This window comes from Monopterus albus, unplaced genomic scaffold (assembly GCF_001952655.1).
Source record: "Monopterus albus unplaced genomic scaffold, M_albus_1.0 scaffold109.1, whole genome shotgun sequence".
In the NCBI taxonomy this organism is placed as follows: domain Eukaryota; kingdom Metazoa; phylum Chordata; class Actinopteri; order Synbranchiformes; family Synbranchidae; genus Monopterus; species Monopterus albus.
Window position 1 is genome coordinate 819,000 of NW_018127989.1, and position 22,271 is coordinate 841,270.

General features: G+C 38.8%; 1 protein-coding gene across 1 annotated transcript in view; it reads right to left on the reverse strand.

Annotated features, from left to right (window-relative positions):
- The window catches only part of dnah7 (dynein, axonemal, heavy chain 7), an 84,492-nt gene that overhangs the window by 60,906 nt on the left and 1,315 nt on the right, over positions 1–22,271 (reverse strand). The window contains exons 3-20 of the mRNA XM_020611050.1: positions 22,036–22,216; positions 20,727–20,805; positions 19,809–19,989; positions 19,634–19,700; positions 19,018–19,143; positions 18,254–18,373; positions 17,159–17,339; positions 16,856–17,035; positions 16,079–16,351; positions 15,503–15,630; positions 15,047–15,125; positions 14,734–14,958; positions 14,396–14,542; positions 13,706–13,885; positions 12,096–12,236; positions 11,596–11,963; positions 10,438–10,624; positions 2,032–2,225 (exon numbers count right to left, since the gene is read on the reverse strand). Of these exons, the coding sequence (XP_020466706.1) occupies positions 2,032–2,225; positions 10,438–10,624; positions 11,596–11,963; positions 12,096–12,236; positions 13,706–13,885; positions 14,396–14,542; positions 14,734–14,958; positions 15,047–15,125; positions 15,503–15,630; positions 16,079–16,351; positions 16,856–17,035; positions 17,159–17,339; positions 18,254–18,373; positions 19,018–19,143; positions 19,634–19,700; positions 19,809–19,989; positions 20,727–20,805; positions 22,036–22,216 (3,037 nt within the window). The remainder of the gene's footprint in view (positions 1–2,031; positions 2,226–10,437; positions 10,625–11,595; positions 11,964–12,095; positions 12,237–13,705; positions 13,886–14,395; positions 14,543–14,733; positions 14,959–15,046; positions 15,126–15,502; positions 15,631–16,078; positions 16,352–16,855; positions 17,036–17,158; positions 17,340–18,253; positions 18,374–19,017; positions 19,144–19,633; positions 19,701–19,808; positions 19,990–20,726; positions 20,806–22,035; positions 22,217–22,271) is intronic.

Genomic DNA, 22,271 nt, shown 5'->3' on the forward strand with positions numbered 1-22,271 from the left:
CGCGTGGCTCAGCGACAGCCCCGAAACCTGACAGATCTAGAGGAGATCTGTGTGGAGGAGTGGGCCAAAATCCCTGTTGCAGTGTGTGCAAACCTGGTCAAGAACTACAGGAAACGTTTGACCTCTGTAATTGCAAACAAAGGTTTCTGTGAGTGGAGTAGAGGTGGACTTTTTCAAGGCACAGTAACAGGTCTTTGAGAGCCAGAATTCTTGCTGTTTCTCAGGTGTTCAAATACTTATGTTCAGCAGTGCAAGACAAATCAATTCTTTAAAAATCATACAATGTGATTTCCTGAAATTTTTTTTTTATTCTGTCTCTCAGAGTGGGAATGCACCTACAATGTGAATTTTAGACCCCTCCATGATTTCTAAGTGGGAGAACTTGCAAAATCGCAGGGTGTTCAAATACTTCTGTTCCTCACTGTATGTCACAAGGCTTCAACACATTCTGTTCCTGCCCCCAGTCGTCCTTAAAATTAGATTCCATGTCATAGGACAACTGGCCATGAACATAGCTGCAAATCCGACTTAAACACCTGTTATTACTTTTCATTTACAGGTCAGGTTTGGTGCAATAACTACAACACTGATGTTAAAGACTGCCATGCTAAAATTTGATGTAGTTAAAATATGGTACTTAAAAAAAAAAACAAGTAAATGGATCTTGAATTAAGATTATTCTGGCAAACTACTACTGTATTTTCAAAGTAAATACATTTTAATGTTGTTAAAATGTTTAAACAACTCTTTTATTCACTGTCAGTCTTTTTACCTCATGATTATGATTTTTTGTAACATTGTGGATAAAATTTCTATGTATCTGTTACAATGAAGGACTGAATGTATTAGAATATGTGTATGCTGTATGTGTAGGGACTGTGATACAACCCAGCTGCACAGCTGTTGCACATTTGCTCTATGTAGTTTGCTCTTCTTGATACACTCACCAAGGGGCAGAAGACTGACCAGTGCCAGAAACAGACATGGTTCTGAGACATCTATTATCAGCACAAAGTAAAATACACATTTCCACCAATATACTAACTCAATTTGCACTGCCTAAACCTCCCACCTGCCTGCACCTCTCCTCCCTCCTGTACACCATGTGCCTGGCACCATAATCCCACACAGATGGGCAAAGCTAATTTCAAGAACAGAAAAGAACCAGACTGTGCTGCTTGCACTGGTTGCTGCACCGCCTCTACAGCAGAGCCTTTACAGCAGAGCCTTTAAAATAGAAAAGGCCTTCCCCAACATTACACTGCCCACCACAGCTGAACCAAGAAATCAGTCCACCCCATAATGAGGAAATCCCTTCTCTACAGAAGAGCTGATGACAGTGTGCATCTGTACTGGTGTGATGAGAAATTCCAGCAGGCAGAGAGAGAACTGAAGGACAGCAGAGTGAAAACATAAGGAGAAATAGCAGGAAGAGAGTGAGAGGCTACAACATCTTTTGTCTGGGAACACAGTCATTATTAACCAAATGTTCTGGGTGAAAAGAGACAGTGTTTGGTTATAAGTGAGGACTTGGCTCTTGGGGGAACTATGGTGGAAGTTAAGTAGGTATTGTACTCATAAAATGAAAGAGAATTAAATTCCTGCAGCTGGCTCACTATTTTCTAGTGCTAACATAAGCGTTTCAAAGGCCACATCTCTTTTGGTTTTCTCTTACATTTTCTACTGTATATTTGCTCCTTTCATATGTCGAATCTCTGTTGTGAGTCTTTTGATAGTTTTACTATTTTCTTTGCTATATTTTGAGGTACAGAAGCTGTTTTAGTTTGAAGTTTATTCATCATCTTCGTATTTAGACCAGATCTGACTAGGTGCTGCGTGAACTGTGAATACATAGCAATTATTTTTAACACTCACTCAGAGTGGAGCACTGATAAACAGTCAATTATTTTAATATGACTGAGCCTCATCATTACCACTAGGGTTAGCCCAACTATACACAACAGTTAATTGTAATCAGGACTATATATTAAATACATCATCATATTTATGGGCACAATTATGTCTCCTAACCTGGAGGGGTCTTTGGTCTCAGAGAGGATTTGCAGCAGCTCCTCGTTGGACAGGAAGAAGAACCGAGGAAAATAGAGACGCTTCTTCTCCAGGTAGTTATTAAGACCTTTAATGATCATCTCCAGAATCCCGTTTGACTCTTTTAGCTTCTCCAGCATCTTGTTGATGGCTACCACTGCCAACACATGCTTGTCCTAACACAGACAAGAGAAAACAGTGCTTAAAGCAACAATTTACTTTACTGGTCAGGTACTTTTAATTTATTTCAACAATCATTTCTGAGGACACCCACCAGCATTTCATTACCAACTCCTAACAACAGGTAGTTAGTATATTCATCTATATACATACAGTATATATATTTCAAAAACATAAATTGACATGTCTGAGCCTTTCTGACAAGTTCAAGTCCACTTAGACAAAGTCCAAGTTTCAGGTATCCATCTTCAAAGTCATAAAGTCACACAACAGCTAAAAACCTCCCAGAAAACTACCTGCAAAATTTCACATAGATTTTAAACATTTATTTCATTGGACACGTGACCATCTTGAATTGTAAACACTTTTCCTGTAAAGTATAAAAGAATCATAAAAATAGGAAAACATGTATTTTCCATTTAAACCCTAATATTACTTCCAAGATATAAAGAAACTTTAGAATATAGTGTAATTTTTTTTGTTTATCAAGGAAACATGACAGGAAGATGGATGTGCTTTGTTCATCTTTTTCCAGCAGAGCAGTGTTGTCACCGCTGCCTTGAAGGTAACACTAAAAACCAGCAATATCTTTTAGCAACATCCACCCTGTGCTCCACAGCGAGGCACCGCTTGTCACACAGCACCCTAGAAAAAAACTCTGTGATGGGACAGTAATAGAGATTTCACCTGAGGCATGTCTAGCACCCATGAAATATTTCAGCTCTGACATCATCTCATCTGTACATTAATGCAATATCCTGTGGAAATGTCAGCCCCAGGAAGTGTCCAAATAAAAATCTATCTAATCTTCAAGGTTGGACATCGAATGCCTGAATCTGTGCACATGAAACTGTCAGTGACTCTGAAATGAAGTGCACAGCTCTGAATGGGATGGAATAAAATACAGGAGGGAGAAAAATGCAGAGATACTGTGCCATCAAGGAGAAAACACAGAGTAACAAAAACATGCCTTTCTTATCTTACCTGTTACTGCTGACAACCAATAGGAATAAAAGGAAGTAGTATCAAAGAAAGAAAACTTTGTTCTCTTGCTCTGCTCTCATTAATCCATCCCTCCTATAAATTTATATAGGAGAAAATCACAAATCTTTGGTATTGTCATGTTTATTTCTTTTGTTTGAACAACACACAAAGAATTAGAGGAAAAAAAGAACAAATCTGATCCATTCTACCCAGAACTCCAAAAATGAACTGGACAAAATTATTGACACCCTCAACTTAATATTTTGTAGCACACAAAATACAGTAACTGTGAACAAAATAACTGAAATCAATCACTTCCTGTAACCATCAGGGAGTTTCTTTCACCTGTCTACTGGAATTCTGGACCACTCTTCCTTTGCCAACTGCTCCAGGTCTCAGATTTGAAGGCTTCCTTCTCCCAGCTGCTGTTCTGAGATCTCTCCACAGCTGCTCTATGGAATTTAGGTGTGGACTCATTGCTGGCCAATTCAGAACTCTCCAGCTCATTGTCTGAAACCACTTCATGTGCTTTTTGAAGTCTGCTTTGGGTCACTGTCCTGCTGTAAGACCCATGACCTCTGACGGACACCAAACTCTGACACTGGGACCTACACTGTGCCCCAGAATTTATTGGTAGTCTTCAGGTTTCATAATGCCATACACACAGTCAAGACATCTAGAGGCTGAAGCAGCAAAGCAACCCCAAACCCTCAGTGAACCTCCACTGTGTTTGACTGTAGGGACCATGTTCTTTTCTTTGAAGGCCTCATTTAGTTTTCTGATAACAGTAGAATGATGTGCTCGACCAAAAAGCTCTATTTCAGTCTCATCTGACCACAGCATATTCTCCCAGAAGGACTGTGGCTTCCTCAGGTAAGTTTTGGCAAACTCCAGTCTGTCTTTTTTATGTCTGTGTCAGCAGTGGGTCCCCTGGGTCTCCTACCAAAGCATTCCTTGTCATTCAGATGGCAACAGATAGTGCAAGCTGGCACTGTGGGCACTGCAGGTCAGGCTGAATTTGTTTGGAAGTCAATCGAGGTTCTTTATCCACCATTTGAACAATTCTTCTATCTGTAGAGCAATCTGTCTATTCTTGTCTTTCGTCCACATCCAGGGAGATTAGCTCCAGCGCCATGGGCTGTAAACATCTTGACAATGTTGTGCACAGTGGACACAGAAAGAGCCAGATCTCTGGAGATGGACTTGGATCCTTGAGACTGTCCAGGATTTTCCACTAATGTGGTTCTCAAATCTTCAGACAATTCTTTGCTCTTATTTATTTTCTCCATGCTCAGTGTGGTCCACACCACACAAAGGTTGATTCACCCTTTCTCCAGTTTAACTGGTTACAAGTGTGACTTCTATATTGCCAGCACCTGTTGATCACTACAGGTGAGTTTCATTACAAATTACAATTACAATTACATGCTTGAAATACAACTATTTCTGTTGATTTTGAAAAGATGTCAATAATTCTGTCCAGTCCTTTTTCGGAGTTCTGTGTGGAATGGATCAGATGCCAAATCAATTTTTTCTCTGCTTTTTTTGTTGCTCCAGTGTAAACAAAAGAAATAAACATGACAATACCAAAGAATTTGTGACTGCAACAATTTTCTGTGAGAAGTGGTGCGTTATCTTACAGAAATTCAGGGATGCCAATTATTTTGGCCATGATTATAGATACACTCCAGGATGGGTACAGTTCTCATATTACTTGAATACACAAGGTGAAAGTAGGGGAGAGTCAGTGGGACATCACTTCCCTGATCAACATGTGAGTTGGACATAATCTTCCTGGGGAAGTGCATACAGGGTTATGGGGTTCTTAACCAACATTTCTCAGGTTGAAGCAGTTTCCTGGATGGGTAGTTAAACATTTCAAACTAACAAGAAAGAGGTCCAGTTGCCATAGCTCAACATCCTTGTGTCTGTGGTGCTTTTAATCTACAAATGATAAGCTTTCCAAAGAGTTTCACATTTCCTAGCAACATGCATTGTAATGTTAAGAAAAAAAACATCTCCTTATCAGTACTATGTCTTTACAAAATGTCTACAGCTATTAATCAACTACAAAAGACATTACAAATATATAATGATGTTAAGAGTTTAACAAAAAAGAAAAATCTACACTGCGGACATTCAATGTTGGGCAATGTTTCTAATGCAAATAATTTCACAGGAACAGATGCTCTGGAAATCTGTCTACAGCCTACAATCAATGCTTTAGGGAAATCAACAAATAGTGTTGGCTGGCACAGTTTCTGATTTGTAAGGGGCTAACTGTCCATTAAAAGGAGGTACAGCTACTGAAAGACACTTACAATCTCCTCAAGTTCTGTTCAAAAAGTGTTGTGGAATCACAAAAGCTCTCTAGAAGGAGATAATAATTACTTTTGATCTCTCATGATTACTATTGATTTTTGAGAATAACTGAAGTAGAGGCAGCCAATGTTGCCTCATTTTAAAGTGACTTTTTCCCTCTGGGAAAAAAAAAACATATAATACAAGTAATAAGGAAATAGTATAGCATGAATGTGAGATTAAAATCATTTTAGTTTTTTATGAGGCAGTAGTCAAAAGAAGAGTCTTTAGATACAGTCATTGACACTCAAATGCTAAATCAAATGAATCAAATGAATGAATGAAATGCTCATTATCTAAGACCAAGGATTAGATATGCATGCAAAAAGCCTGATTTGATTGTGTTTCAGTGGGCCATACAAGTACACAAGCTAAGGATGTCTGATTAATGAACTATGATTCTGGCTTTTCATAGATTTCATCAGACTTGTGATTTTGGCACATTCTTTAAGAGGGCAATATAATAAGAGGGCTGTTTTTATATTCACTCTGCCAGCAGGAGGCTATTCATGTGCACACTGAAGGGATAACAATGTTCTAATGCATGTATTATGCGTGATGATGTCGTTTATATGCACCAAACAGATGGCTTAAAATGGGGGGCAGGAACTATCTACAGCTAATATAGAAGGACTGCAATCTGTGTGGGGAAAACAGAAGCCCCCCAAAAGTGTTTCTTTGTTCTCAAATGATACCCATGCATCCACGACATAAAATATCTTGCATGTCCAAGACACATTCTGCAGAGTACTGTATCTGAGCATAAGTGTGATATTCAGTAATGTATTCTTTTGCTGACTATTATTATGTTATTGTGTGAATCCATCAGCCTATTAAAAAACAACAGGTCAGTCATCTTCTCCATGAGCTCAAGGGTCAACTGTTTTTCCCTTACTCGGTTCATTAGAAAAGGCAGTGTACTGCACTGCATAGTTAAAAAGAAAGAGGTTGACTGAAATAAGCCATTTAAATTGATTAGGTCCTGTTTTTATCTGCAAATGTGCATGCAATTGGAGTAAAATGACACATATAAGCAGGCAACAAATAAAAAAAGTGCTGGAAGGTGCTGGAAGATCAGTGGATCTTGAGCAGCTCCCAGTGGTTGATCGGGGCAAAAATAGCCTGGGCTAAAACAGTACATCTTTATCTGATTTTTGGGTAGGAGAGCTGCACTATAGCCAGCTTTTCTGCTCACACTGCTCTGTGATAGTATGTCACTCAGATGATTCCAAGTTCATGCACTACTGATCAATATTTTGCTAAGCAAGATGAAAGGAAGTGTTACCTATCAGACTTGGTGCAGTATAAGCCTATGCAGAAAGATGATGTTCCTGTTACTGGACTACATGGAATGGTGAAATAGAATTATCAGTTTTGAATGTAGCAAAGAACTGGTTATTACAGAAGGAGAGCATAATGGAAATCATAATTTTACTTTCCATAATTATTCATCTTGGTATATCAGCAGTATTGAACATTTTCCATTGTTAATTAAAAATATTTTAATGCAGAGAAGAGATGCAAAACTGTTGTTTAGAAAATCATTTAGACACATACTGTAACTGGTGCAGAGAAACCACACTGCTGCAATGTCCCAGGGAGCAACTTGATTTCATATTCCCACTTTTGGCATTTGAGATCAGTGATATCTAACTACAGAAGTTAATTTTCCTACAAACTGTCATAACAGGTGGCTCTATATATCCAATGTCTATGTTAGCAGTCATGCAGTGTATAAAGTGCAAAAAATTACTCACAGAATCATCTGCAAGATCGATTAATCCTTCCTGACTGTGTAAGCCCATTAAGGTAACTAAGCAGCTGTTTAACAAAATACAAATCATACTCAGCAGTAACATCATACACACAGGGAAAATTTCTGGTAACAAAGTCATTTTTGCAGTGTTTGATCATATACGTAGATGCACATCAATAATGACCAACCAGACTTACACAGTGTATAGTACCTATTTAGTTCATCATTGGATGTAACTGTATTTCTATATTTATAAAAATTCCTGCAAAGTCTAATATTGGCACAATATATGAGAGTGATTTCCCAGCATACATACAGTATACACTGAGTTAACCACACCTCATTTAAGAAAAGCCTGATAAGCATGCAAAACAGGGAGACCTTTTCCTGAAACGTGTTGGGTGCAAATCCAAGTACCAACAATTGTACCAACATGCTCCATAAGACTACACAACTCTCAGGAGATTAGACAGTATGCATGCACATCTGTGTGTAGGCTCCCTGTCCCTTTGTGACCTCATTTTCTTTGTGGCTCAGTATAGCCCTGCCCCTTCCAGACAAAATCCATAATTTCTATTTGATGGTGCAGTCAGCCTGGGCTTTCTGGAGGACACTGCCTGAAATTGATGTGTCTCATTTCAGGTCTACTGAGGATGCCAATTACCCTTTGGAAACTCTTTGAGGATGCCCGTGCAACACTCACTTTCTATCCTCATTCTGTTGTTTTTGCTTTGCTCGCTATCCTTTTCCTGCTCTCCTTTTCTTCCTTTTGTTTTCAGCTTCTATATTATATTTCTACTGTATTCATTTTATGCACAATTTACTGTGTTGCAAATTCAATGTGAAATGGATAAAAAGTTTTGCCCATCAATCTAAGTAGCCCCTAATGACAAAGTGAAAGTGTTTTTAGAAGTTATTGCAAATTTATTAAAAGTCCAAAATTGCTATGTCTTTGTTACAAATCCATTCAAACCCTTTGCTGTGGCACTCCACACTGTAGCCAGGTGCATCCTGTTTACTTTAATTGTTCTTGAGATATGTCCAGAACTTTACTGGAGTCCACCCATGACAAACTAAAATAACTGGACATAGTTTAGAAAGGTAAACACCTGTATATATAAGATCCTACAATTTACAGTGCACATCAAGCCATACATACCAAGCCAAGAAGTCCAAGAAACTCTCTGTAGACCTCTACAATAAAATCAGTGTTGAAGGCATAGATCAGAGAAAGGGCATAAAACCATTTCTAAATCTCTGAGTGTTCCCAAAAGCATGGTGGCCTAATTGTGAAGAAGTTTGGAACCACCAGGACTCTGCCTAGAGTTGGTGATTCACCCAGACCAAGCAACTGTGCAAGGAGGGACTTGGTCATTGAGCCTCAGAAGTCCTCTGTAGAGGTGGGAGAACCTGCTGGGAGAACAATCAGGCCTTTATTGTGGAGTGGCTAGATGGAATCCACTTTGACTAAAAGGTATATGTCAGCCTGCCAAACTGCTTTAAAGGCCTCTGAGAGCATGAGGAAAAGATTCTCTTGTCTGATGAGATAAAAATTAAACCCTCTGAGGAGAACTCTATGCACTATGTCTAGCAAACGCCAGGCACTGCTCATCAGCTGGCCAATACCATCTCTAAGGTGAAGTATAGCGGTGGCTGCATTATGCTATGGGGAGGCTTCTCAGCAGCAGGGTCAGGGAGACTGGTCAGAACTGAGGGGAGGATGAATGCAATCACATAGAGAAAGGTCCTTGAAGAAAATCTGCTCCAGAGTGCACACAACCTGAGTCAAACAGCCAAGACAACACTCAAGTGGCTTCGGGACAGGTCTCTGACTGTCCTCGAGTGGCCCAGACAAAGCCCTTAAACCTCATACAGCATCTGTGGAGAGACCTGAAGATGGCAGCATACAGACACTTCCCATCCAATCTGATGGAGCTTTAGAGAATCTCCCAGGAAGAATGGGATAAACTAGCCAAATCCAGGTGTACATAGCTTGCAGAGACTTACCCAAGCTGCCACTGCTGCCACTGGGTTACTTTTGCAAATGAATGCAAATTTAAATTTGCAAAGAATTTCTATAGACACGTTTTCATTTTGTCACTGAGTGGAGCTCCTGACAATGATACTGTACATGTTATGAGAAAAAAATACAGCAACTGTTCTGTAAGAAATTGATTCATTTTAATTGATTAAAATGGAATATGGCTTTTCTTTATTCTGATATTATTAAACTGATTTACACTGGGCTGGGGTTAAAAACGATTAATAGATAAGTTAAGTCTTAGTTATTTAGTTAGATCTTATAGCTTGTGTTTGCACTGGGGTTTTGATTGTCTTCATGTGTGATCAGCCCTTTCTGAAATGTTAAGGACATACAAAAAAATTACAGCAGGCATAGGTCTGCACACCATATAGCACTGATGTTATCCACAGCAACAATCCAAAATATGACTGCTTTTCTCTGATCATTAACTTATCCAAAATTTTCCTAGGTAAGGGTAGTTTTATTGTTTCAGCAAACTACTACTGGTTGGTCTTTGGAGTCCAGTGATTTCACTACCTGATGCACTCAGATGAACCAAAGATCGGCCAAAAAGGAGAGGGCCTCTTCAGCACATGTACAACACTACACATGGCTACACAGACAGTTGGTTTAGGGTTTTAATGCTCTATAACAGATGTTTAGTAGAGTTTCTGTCTTTTTGAATGTTTGTCAACCTTTTCAAAACTTTTCAGTTCATATACTCCATTAATATGTACTTTATTGTAAACTTATTTCATAGTCATTTTTGACATACCTGTTTTGTATACAGCACTATAGTTCACCACAGTTAGACTGTCATCCTGCCAGTAACTAAATGCACTCCTCTTACCTTAGTAATATCTGCCCTGGGAAATAGAGCCTGCTCCTGATTCCTCTTTCTGGATAGTGATATTTAACTGATCAAGCTAAGAAGAAGCTCATCTTTTTGCTCACACCCTTCCACAAAAAATTCTTTTTATTAAAGATGGCTTTCTTAATCAATTATTGCACCCTGTTGCGATAATAAAATCTTAGCACATCAAAATCAAACTCACTGAAACAAAATGAAATCAAATGAACTTACCAGGGAAACTTGTTTCATGGTGTCCCTAAAGGTTTTGTTGACAGTTGTGAAACGGCGTCCCTCTTCAGGCATCTGAGCCACGATATCTGGAGAGCTGAATATGGGCTCAAGGTAAAGCCAAGTGTCCTGTACTTTTAACCATTCATCCAGGATCTCTTGGAGAAGCAGCAACTTGCGCTCCCATTCCCTAAGATTAATCAGAAAAAATTATCACTGCCAAGTGGTACAGGGATGTGCAAATCTTTATGTGTATTTGTATTATCCTGCATTTAATGCCCGATATCTTCTGATGTAGAAATACAAACAGGGGTAAGGGTACATTAGTTGGGAGTGGCTTGAGGAGTACTTAAGAGTACTGTACTGACAAAGTGATGTCTTTATGCTCACTGTGCTGTCATCTCATCCTATCTCATAAAAAATATTGTTCATAAAGAATTTGCCTTTCAGTTACCACTTTAGAATACTATCCAATAAGGCATGGTAGCAACATAGCTAACATGTTGCAATCATCTCATAAATAATGAAGAAGGAGAATTTTTTTCATCTTCTTTCGAAAGAGAGAAAAACTGGAAAAGTAATGAATGAATTATACTTTATGCTGAATTAAAATCAATGTTTTCTAAGTTACACAGAGAATATTTTAACTAAATTTCTGAGAGAGAGAAACATTTCAGGTAGAGGTCTGTATAAGTGGTTAATTCACTCTTACTAATTTAAATGCTCCCGGTCAGACTGTCACTCACCTCTGCAGAGCAGAACAGAATACTGAAGAACTCTTTAGCAATATCTAAATTAATAACCTTTACAATTACGCCATTAAACTTTAACACAGACCTTGTACTACTCCCTTCAAAAGATTCAAGCGCCCCTAATCTCGGCCAGTATGGCTGTAGGTACTTTTTGGTAAGTGCGTACTTTAATCCACATGCTGTGGTATTTGTTCAGCAGTCATGTCCTTCAGGATTTAAATCAGCATCTATGAATGTAGATTTGTCAGTTTGTTTGCTAGTGTCCACTGCCGCCTATATTTTGGTTCAAAATCATAGAACAAGTAAACATTAAATTAGCACTCAGAGTGGTGGGCCACAGATGTCTGTGTTTGCTATGTAACTTCTCTGTGGCCTGGCATCAGGCAGTGCAGAGACTGATAGTTCTTACCGCATCTGCACTTCAAAAGGCTTAATGAAGGGTGAGCCTCTCATAGTTTGTGTCTTCACAATTTGATCATCCAATAGCATCTGGATGTCTCCCACAGATGTCAGAATGTAGGTGCCTGTCTCGCGGCAGGCCTGGAGACTGAATTCCATGTCAGCCCACTCACTCGCCATTTTCTCCATGGTCTTTTTCATTGAGTATTCCTTGCTGGCTGCCTCACTGATACGTTCAAAGCTACTCAGGTGCTGTTCCAGGTGCAAGGATAGGAAGTGAGCTACACAAGCCTGGTCATCAGATGGCTGCAGAGAGATACCAGCCACATCTGACATAGCATTCCAGTGGTGGTCACACAGGCCTGGGTTACATAATACCTGTAAAGAAAGGAAGAGTAGTACAAAGATGTCCACTAGAAATACATTTTAATTTAAACTATAATTTCTTAAATATAATAAAATAATGAAGCAGTTATTTTGACTCCTATAAATGATAAATTGTTCTCTCACCTGCACCATTGGAATGTGCTTCTTAAAGTCCTCCAACTTAGCCTTGATAGTGGTGGCTATGTTCATGGCTTTGGGAACTTCAGTGAAGCCCTTTTCCATTTTGTACATGGTGCGCCAGATGTTACCAATGTCTCCTTCTATCTACATGAGTGGGAATTGTATGACACCATATTATAACTAGAATGGCTATGAACTAATTACTGTCAACTGAATGAATATAAATAAGCAGTTTATTATACCAAATATATTTAAGAAGAAGAAGAAGAAACTTTATTTTATTGTGACACATGCAACGAAATTTTGTTTGGAGCCGAGGGCCCCGGCGTATGTACACGCCGCCATCACGGGCAACTTGGGGGTTCAGTGTCTTGCCCAAGGACACTTCAACGTGCACTGCAGGCACTGAGATTTGAACCTTCAACCTTCCGGTTGGGAGACCACTGTCGTCCCACAGAGTATTTAAGTAAATAACAAGTAAAGTAAGCAAGGAAGTAGGACAAACTAATGACCAGAAGATAGGTGTCAGTCATACAGATGAAAAGGTATCAGAAAGGTGGGAAAAGTCAGTCTTTTCAACAAAAGCAAGCATGAAGGAGTTGTAAACTTGTTTAATAGGGCCTGTTCTATGCTGCTTTGGATGGTTGCAAACTGGTTGCTATGGAGTTCTAGTTGGTAGCTGTCACAGTACCAGTGGTTACTAAGCTTTTTTAATTTAATTGCAACGGAGGTACCAAAGGTGTTGCTTGGATGAATGAGGTTATTGCTATGGTGATTCAGGGCAGATGAGAGTAAGTGTCAAGTGGTTGCTAGGAAATATGTGTTTGTAGTAGTCACATACTGTAGGTACAACTATTAGTGGTTGTAGTAGAATCAGCAGTTTGAGGGAGTAGTCATTGTGGGTACAGTTGTGTAGTCACAATTTATCTATGTGGACACATTCACAATGTGAGCAACAGCTCTCATGCAAGGCTTTTACTGCAGAACAGATCTACCATTCCTTACACACAGAATTGACAGCGCAAGGTTACTCACTGCTTAGATGACCAAGAGTAACAATGCACAACAATGCACACCTGTTTTCACTATTATGGAGCAGGTGAACTATTATGATGTCAGAAACAGAACAAATAATGTATATCTATCATACCTTCAACGCAACCCTTTGTAACACATCATAACCTTGTGGAACACAAGTAAAACAATACAACTTGAAAAGAAACATATGTTCTGTTGGCTGAAAAAACGAAGATGTTTCACCTCTCACCTAAGAGGCTTCATCAGTTCTGCAATTGTAGGACAAACCTTTCTGACCTAAAAATCTAGTCCAGTTGATTTTTTTCTAAGTTATTTTCAGCTTACTATGACCTGGATGACTGTGAATCTGCACAGACATCCCATATGTTCTGTTATTTAAAAAGTGTGATATGTGGAGAGAAGCAGCCTTTGCATTTAGTTTTCTTCATGAGCTGCCTCAGAAGGACTCGCACTCACAGAAGAGAAAGAAGAGAAGTGAAAGGATGTCACTGTCAAGAACTTCATATACAGTACATAGTGAAAGTCAGGGCTCTTCTAATTGTATGCAATATAAAGTAATCTTCCACTGCTCATACCTTGTTTGGGTTCACACCAGAGAGTGGCCCATGGACCCACTGCTTATACTGGTCCAGGAAATCATTTCCTGTCTCATAGAGATGCAGGAAAGGTGCAAGTTTGTCCTGGATCTTCTTGTGCTGTGGGTACTGTGAAACAGTCCAGCCATAGGCCTCCTCCTCTTGATTGAACTCATTAATCTTTCCAGAGTGGCAGAAGTATTCGAAGACAAGTAAGGATAGAAGGAAAAAAGAAACAAACAGGCATACAAAGAAGACAAATGGATAACAAATGCCCACTGCAGTGCCTGAGTTTTTAGTATAGCCAATGCTGCCCTCTAGAGATTAAATACTTGAAAGCACATACTGCAATTCAATTTTAACTGCAATAATCAACTGAACAATGACATTTATCTCTTAATCAGAATTCATACAACCTCTGCTCTTTAATGTAATTTGTGAACTGAAGTACTACTTAAAATTAAAGCTTATACTCAGCCTTGGTCCACACCATAAAAAGTCCCTTAACCACTTATGTAAGGTGTTGTGTTGATCCAGACCTTATGACACTGATATGCTATATGTCATAGTTTGGGTATGGCTATAACAGCGATTCGTCTGCATGAATGAACTGGCCTATTATCAGTCCCTATAGCCGACTTCTCTTTTTATTCTAGCCCTTTATTTTTGAGCAATAAAGTCCTGATATACCTTTTCCGTGGCTAATTCCAGTTTAGCATTGAGGGCCTGGGCTTTCTTCAAGTACTTGCTGAGATCCATCAGCTCACCAAAGGTGGCAAACTCCTCCACCTGCGCACTATAGCTTGCCAGCTCTTCAATAAAGTGATCCTGGCGCAACTGGAATGAATGCAATACAGAAACATGCCCTTTATTTTGTAGCAATTAACTTTTTTCACTTTTCCTTGACCTTTAATATCTAACTGGATAGTTGTACATTTTGGATGATAAAAAAAATCCAGATTCCGTTCAACAGAGATCAATAATTCAATAAACAACAATATATTGGTAGGTAAAGTAGAAACACAGACCTTGAGGCCTTTCTGATATTGCTTTGTCGTTTTAGCAAGGCTCTTTCTTTGTTCTTTAAAGATGGATGGCATGCGCTTAAGCCACTGGAAAGTCTCTGTGTTGTTGTTCATGTGCATTGGTGAGAGCGTGGCAAAGTCCATCAGGACATACAGTTGTGTGATGGAGTCTGCCACTCTTTGCTTCAACAGAGGCATCTCTGTAGTCTCCACTTTATTTATGTGGGCCTGGACACACAGAGCAACAACAGAAACTGGTGAAGTACTTTATTTATATGGCAAGCTGCTCTGTGTGACTAGAATTCAAGGTAGTTACCTTAAGCTCCATCAGTTTCAGCGTATCAGGTGGTGTGTCCTTTGCCTGCTCTGCAATCTTCTCAAATTCACTGCAGAGCCTGTATGAAGGAAAGCATTAACTCTGTGACATATACAAAGGGTTTCACAGAATTCTTATTTCACAGCTTGGAGCTAAGAGGCACCACTGGGATAGAGGCCAATATAGCTGACACAGGACTGAAAACAAAAAAAGTAACTACTGTTCACTCCCTTTGGCCTGCACATTTATTTTGAGGTTCTAGAGCAGCCAACTAGGATCTCTGAAGCATTCCTACGCATATTTCAGCAGATTATATCAAACACAAATTGCTATTAGTGCCTATTGGCTTTTTTTTAATGACAACTTGGTTCAACAGTATTTTGAAGTGTTTGCATGGATGAGGAGAGAATATGTTTGTGCTGTAAATGACAGAGTGAAAAAGGTGAACCAACTGACTTCTTGTTCATTTCCTGATGGTCCTGTAGCATGCGTGTGACCAGTTTGTGCTGTAAATCCTGGGCACGCTTGATGAGAGCGTGAAGGAGCTGATGGGACTGGACCTCAAACATGCCAAGATGTACCACCTAAAGCCCGCAGTAACATAATTAACATCATTTTAAACATGCCCAGTAACATAATACAACAGACTTTCAAAAAGTCGTAGTCATAATAATTGTTGTCAAGGATTTAAAGACTGTTGCTTTTGAGACATTAAAATTGTTTCCATCTTCACGACTGATTAGACACTGTGGGGAATAATAGTTTTCCCTTGAATTAGAGACTGAAGAAACATTAGCTATCTACACCTTAATTCCGTCAAATCAATTGATTAATAAGTTACATGATGTTGCTGTCTTTTCTTTATATCATGCCTGTCTTTTATACATGGGTAAATTAATTTGTTCTAGTTTCCCTATTCCCATCTCGTAAGTCTTATTTAAATCTTATCATATATTAACAGCAGATAGCTGTCTAAAATACAAAAGCAATATGTTACATTTGAGCAAATGGATTGTTATTTTTGGACTATACCTGGCATGATGTGTACTCGATTTGGTCAGAAAGTTGTTGGTAGCGTAGCACCTCTTCCATGACTTCTTGGAAGGTGTGCTGCTCACTAAGGAAGTGCTCCACATCTTCCTCTGCCTGCAGAGATACCAGTGTGGAGTACTTATCGTACTCGTGAACATACTCCCTGAGCCTGAGACACTCAGCCCGGAACACGTTGCACACCTTCTCCATCTGGGCCTGTATGATCTCTGGCAGGATGATGGGCTTAAGGACGTTCCCAAACTGAGAACTTGGCTAGGAAGACATGAAGAAAGGTACAAAAGGCAAAAAAACTTTTTTGTTTAGTGGTAAAGTAGTAGTAAGATATAGAATAGGGCATTAATTTAGAGCATACACAATGTATTATATAACTACTGAGACACACTATTACTAATACTGTCAACTATTCTACTCATTGGTAATTTTCAGCATTACAAATCATACTCAAAACAACACTATGATAAGACGTTTTGTGTCACATATGAAGGATAAAATAAATCTAATCTGTGTATCTGTGTTCACAGACAGGAGAAATGTCTAGCAGAGAAAATAAATTATTAATTCTACCATTGCCTTCATATGTCCTTAAAGTAATCCTAGCCTGTGTTCTTAGCCTAGACCCCATTCACTGCCTTGGACGCACAACCACTGTTTGGTAAAACACAGATCCATCTCTGTGTGGCATCTTAATCCGGTGTGACAAACACAAATGGAGTCACTTAACAGTTTTTCAGAGATAGTATGCACACGTCTTCTTACCCACTCAGGGTACAGTTGGGATTCCACACGAGGTATCATGCTGACAGAACTGCACATGACCTCATAGACATTAAGGAAGGCCTTCTCATACAGTTCAAAGTCAGGCTCAAACGTGATGTCCTTATCCTCCAGGATCAGATGGAGCACAAAGCCTGGGTGCTGATAGGCACACTCTGACTTCTAAGACAGTAGAGAACAAACCAAAACATGGATGTCGATCAAAATCTAGAACTTACTGAAATCACTTATTTCTAGCCCATTCTGTTCTACTCATTGAAAATATGTTTTTAAGCTTTCACCTACCGGATCTTGGGAAATTAGGCTTGTATAGTCCCTTATTGAATCTAGTGCAAGGTTCTGCAGCTGCAAAGTCATCAGTGTAGCTGCACAGTTGAAGAAAGACAACACCTTGGCCCTGCTGGAGGCAGGCACCAGCTTATGTCTGAATCCCTGGTAGTATATGTTTAGCACTTGAGGAATCCAACTAAGGGAAAACAACAAAATCACACTGAACTACACTCTGTGTGCACTGTGCACTTGATATTATTCCTCTAAAAAGTCTATCAAACTTTTGAAAGGTGAAGAGAGCTTCAGTTATGCTTAACTTCTATGCTGATGCAGTTACCAATGTTTTTGCTAATGACAATCACATATAAAAATTTTGTTGTTTTTTTTTTTACAAAAGCATCAAAACAAAAGCTCATTGGTAACATTTTATATGCATCTTTGTGCCCATTCTTGCTACTTATTTGTCATATTAATACAGGCATAAATAAATATTTGCACCACTTCATATGAGTCAGTTTGTATTTGGTAGAGGTCTGTATACAAGACCGTATAAATTTAATTAGATTGGGTAGATATATTTAATATTCTTGTGATATACAGCCTCAGGTCTAAATCTCTCAATTACTGATAAGCAGGAAATTTGCAAGTACTTTTAAAAAATGTCTGGGGGTTGTGCCTCCAATGGCTTCCACTCATTGTTACCACAAAAGAGCCATATTTTACTGATAGCACCTTAAAGATGTCTTTCTTCACAACAACTTATATTCCTGAGTCATAGAAATATCCATCCATCCATCCATTATCTAGACCGCTTGGTCCCGAACGGGGTCGCCGCGAACCCAGAACCTTCTCACGGTGAGGCAACAGCGCTAACCACCACACCACCGTGCTGCCCTCATAGAAATATGATGTATCAATTTTGATATGTCTATTGCTCTTCAAAGTTGAGATTATGTTTTTTGTATATTAAGGTACTCCTGAGCTCTATTCAGTGCACATTCATCTCATCTGTATTCCACAAATACAAGCACTTCTGACTCTGATGGATATTTAACTGAGCTGTACTCAGTTAAATATCCATCTTGGTGTTACATGATAATGTGGACTCACTCTCTGAGGAGGACTCCTCTGGCATGATCAACATGTTGGGTGACAATTTTCTGAAAAACAAACAGCTCCATAGACTCCTCTCTGCTGTGGAACTCCTCTATATTTATCAGACGGAGATTTCTGCAAGAAGGTGAAGCAATAGGCAAACAGGGAACTACTACAGCAATTGTACAGTATTTTCAGGGCTGTGTGAGATAGTATTAATGGTGCCAAAAACTTTACAGACACATGAATCATCTTATGTTTAGCCTAACACCATTTTCTATTATCAAACACTTTGTTACAGGTCTTAAAAAAGACATCCATGGCCATGCCATTAAAACAGCAGCATACATCTGCAAATGCTGCCTGAGATTACAAATACAATGAAAGGTCTGGAAAGTAATTCCCATGAATCTCCAGGGAACCAATCTCTGATGAAAACAAGAAATGATTTATATGAGTTATAACACACATGCTTAACATTTGCTCTCTGAACATATTTTCATTGTTGGCAGGAAAGGTGCCTCCAACTGTTGTTATATGTTGTAGTGTTAATATATGCACAGTTACCATATTTGATGAATAGTACATATTGATACAACACCTTTTGGAATTAATTTCACTGCTTTGGAAATGTATGTGGTCATCTGTAATGTGACGGGAGGCGCAGCGACCACTGATTGGATATACTGACCTTGGGCTCTTTAAATATATATTAAAACATCAACTTTTGATGGAGTTTTAACTAAAGTAAAAATATATATTTATCATAGCATACTCACTTGTAAGAGACATGCCAAAGGTTAAGCACATCCTGCATAGCAGCGTTGTAAGAGTGAAGTTCATCTTTCATCCTCTTTCGTGCATTAACAAAGTCTTTGTTCCAGGGTTTTGGCAATACTGCCACTCTGGCAGTGAAAGATAACAGATGGACTATGAAGAACAAACTTCTTTCACTTTGGCAAAATATAAATTCACAATTCTAAAGGCTTCCAATCACTGTTTATTAGAGCTTTTCCTTGAACAAAGAAAGATAACACATCTACAGTTGCAAAAAAAAGTAATAGCACTGTTTTCAATTTCCTCGTTTTCTGCATAAATTGGTCATAAAATGTGATCTGATCTTCACCAAAGTCACAAATATTAACAAACACATTATTTCTTGCAAAAAAGAGAACTGTGAACAGATCACATTTCATGACTAAAAAAAAGAGATCTGTGAACAGATCACATTTCATGACTAATTTATGCAGAAAACCAGGAAACTGAAAACAGTGACATTACTTTTTCTTGCAACTGGTCTAGTTGTAAGTGTCTCAATATTAAGAATGCTTAGGAAGAGGTACTGTGTACATCCCACAAACATTCAACATTCTCCATCACATCCCGCTTACTTACTCAAGTCTGTGAGGGGGCAGATCCTTGTTCTCCTCACTTTCTCCTGAACCTCTGAATATATATTTCACTGCAACCACAAACAAAAGATATGAAAACAAAAAAAATGTATTAAAACATTGCTATGAACTACAAATTATTCACCCTTTAAGGATTATGTGGTAACAAAAATACATACAGTGTGCTGTCTTGAGGGCCATCAAGTAGTCCTCCTTGATCTCATCGACCAGCAGCTGCAGTGGTATGCTTAGACTCTTCAGTTGCTGGGGGACCTTTTCCAGAATGTTCTCCAGCCAAGAGTCTTCCAGAGGAGACAAATGATCCAGGTCTATCCCCTTCTGGATGTAGTATTTATATCGCTGACAGGGCAGAGTATTACAAATCATTTTCAGTAATGGCAAGGACATTTTAAACAAAATCTAATAAAGTCTTTGTTACAGTGCTGATTACCGACTAATGGAAAAAAATATACATCCAGGACTTCACTGAGATTAAGCTTCAATTTTTGTGGTCCATATGGCTGAGTGTGTAAATATTCCTATTCCACTGGTCAAATCTGACTTCATTTTCCATGCTGTGTACTTGAGTAAAAGCTGTATTTTAATTTATGTCAGCTTTAGCACTCACTACACATAAAAATGCTAAAATTAAAAACAATATACATACTTTTATTGCTTGGCCTTAACACAGGCAGGAAATGTTTTTTTTATGTAAAGCAAACAGATTGCACTAAGAAAGAAACATGCCTAGCAACTGCAACCACTGAGAGCAAGAAACCAAAACTGATGAAAAGGCTACCATATCAAGTGTCTTCAAAAGAGTATGACAAAGAATCAAGGGCATAATGCCTTCAGCTACACACTGAGAGGGATATTTTCATTTAACCATTTCAGGGTCATTTTTTGCTGTAAATGTGGAAGAGCCACATGCTGCAGAGTTACTAAGAAAGAAACATGCCCAGCAACTGCAACCACTGAGAGCAAGAAACCAAAACTGATGAAAAGGCTACCATATCAAGTGTCTTCAAAAGAGTATGACAAAGAATCAAGGGCATAATGCCTTCAGCTACACACTGAGAGGGATATTTTCATTTTACCATTTCAGGGTCATTTTTTGCTGTAAATGTGGAAGAGCCACATGCTGCAGAGTTTCCACCCTCCTCCTCCTCCTGAGGACTAAAAAAGAACAGATACTGTAAATGGCAAAATGGGCTTCGCAACAAATACCACCTTGCTCATATACAGTTAAAGTCAGACGTTTACTTACACCTTAGCCAAATACATTTCAACTCAGTTTTTCACAACTCCTGACATTTAATCCTATGCAATTCCCTGTCTTAGGTCAGTTAGGATCACTACTGTATTTTAAGAATGTGACAGGTCAGAATAATAGCAGAAAAAAAGATTTATTTCAGCTTTTATTTCTTGCATCACATTCCCAATGGACCAGAAGCTTGCATACACTCAGTTAGTATTTGGCTGCATTGCCTATAAATTGTTTAACTTGGGTCAAATTTCAGGATGCCTTAAGTGGCTGGAATTTGAGCATATTCCTCCTGACAGAACTGGTAGAACTGAATCAAGTTTGTAGGCCTCCTTGCTCGCACACGCTTTTTCAGTTCTGCCCACAAATGTTCTATGGGATTGAGGTCAGGTCTTCGTGAAAGCCGCATCAATACCTTGACTTGGTGGTCCTTAAGCCTTTTTGCCATAACTTTGGAAGTCTTTCTGGGTGATGTCTTGAGATCTATCTGTAAACATCTGTTTGAACAATTACTTAAGCCATGCATCAAGTACTGTATATGTTATAATCGACTCGCTAAATGAGAATTTAACATGTTAGCTGTAGAGTGGTTAAAAAAATCAGTTTTAATGACTGACATACTACACTAATGAGTGTATGTAAACTTCTGACATCAACTGTTAATATTATTTCCTGTCCTAATAAGTCTAATTTGCCTGTGGTTTGGTCTTAGTTATTATGGTTTACAGTACAAAGTTGATTTCTAAAAGGTTTTACCTAGAGACTTCATCATAAAAACTAAATTCATTATCTCATTATAGTCAGTCAGGTTCTTCCTGTGCTGCCCAACCATAAAGAGGAAACACTGGTAGAGATAAATACATACATTGAAATGTCAAGACAGGCAGACAAGAAAGCCTAAAAACTATGACAATGTTACAATCACTGGCTAGACTGCAACCGGCATTTTTTATTTTTATATACGTATGTTTTTATCTTTTCTCATATATTGATATAGCCTATGTAATATCTTTTTAATTTATATGTTCTATTTGATTTCTGTCTTGGTTGTGAATCTTTGCTGTATATTTTTGAAGCGCATTAAGTCTATGCCTGTCATATGAAATATGCTATAGACTGTAAATAAACCTTAATTGACTCACTGTAGGAATCTGATCACAGCTGCACGGTAACGCTGGTTCGTTTCCAAGAGTCTGGTGCAGGTGTTGCTGTGGTGCTTAGAGATCCTAAGGCCCTGCATTGTCCTACTCTTCTGGAACAGGTTCTGGCCTATGCCATAACTTGTACTTGGTCCGCAGCCTGCCCTGTCACCCTGCACATCTCCTACACCACATGGGCAAATAGTTCAAAATGAATTGTTGATATTGGATTATGTGTA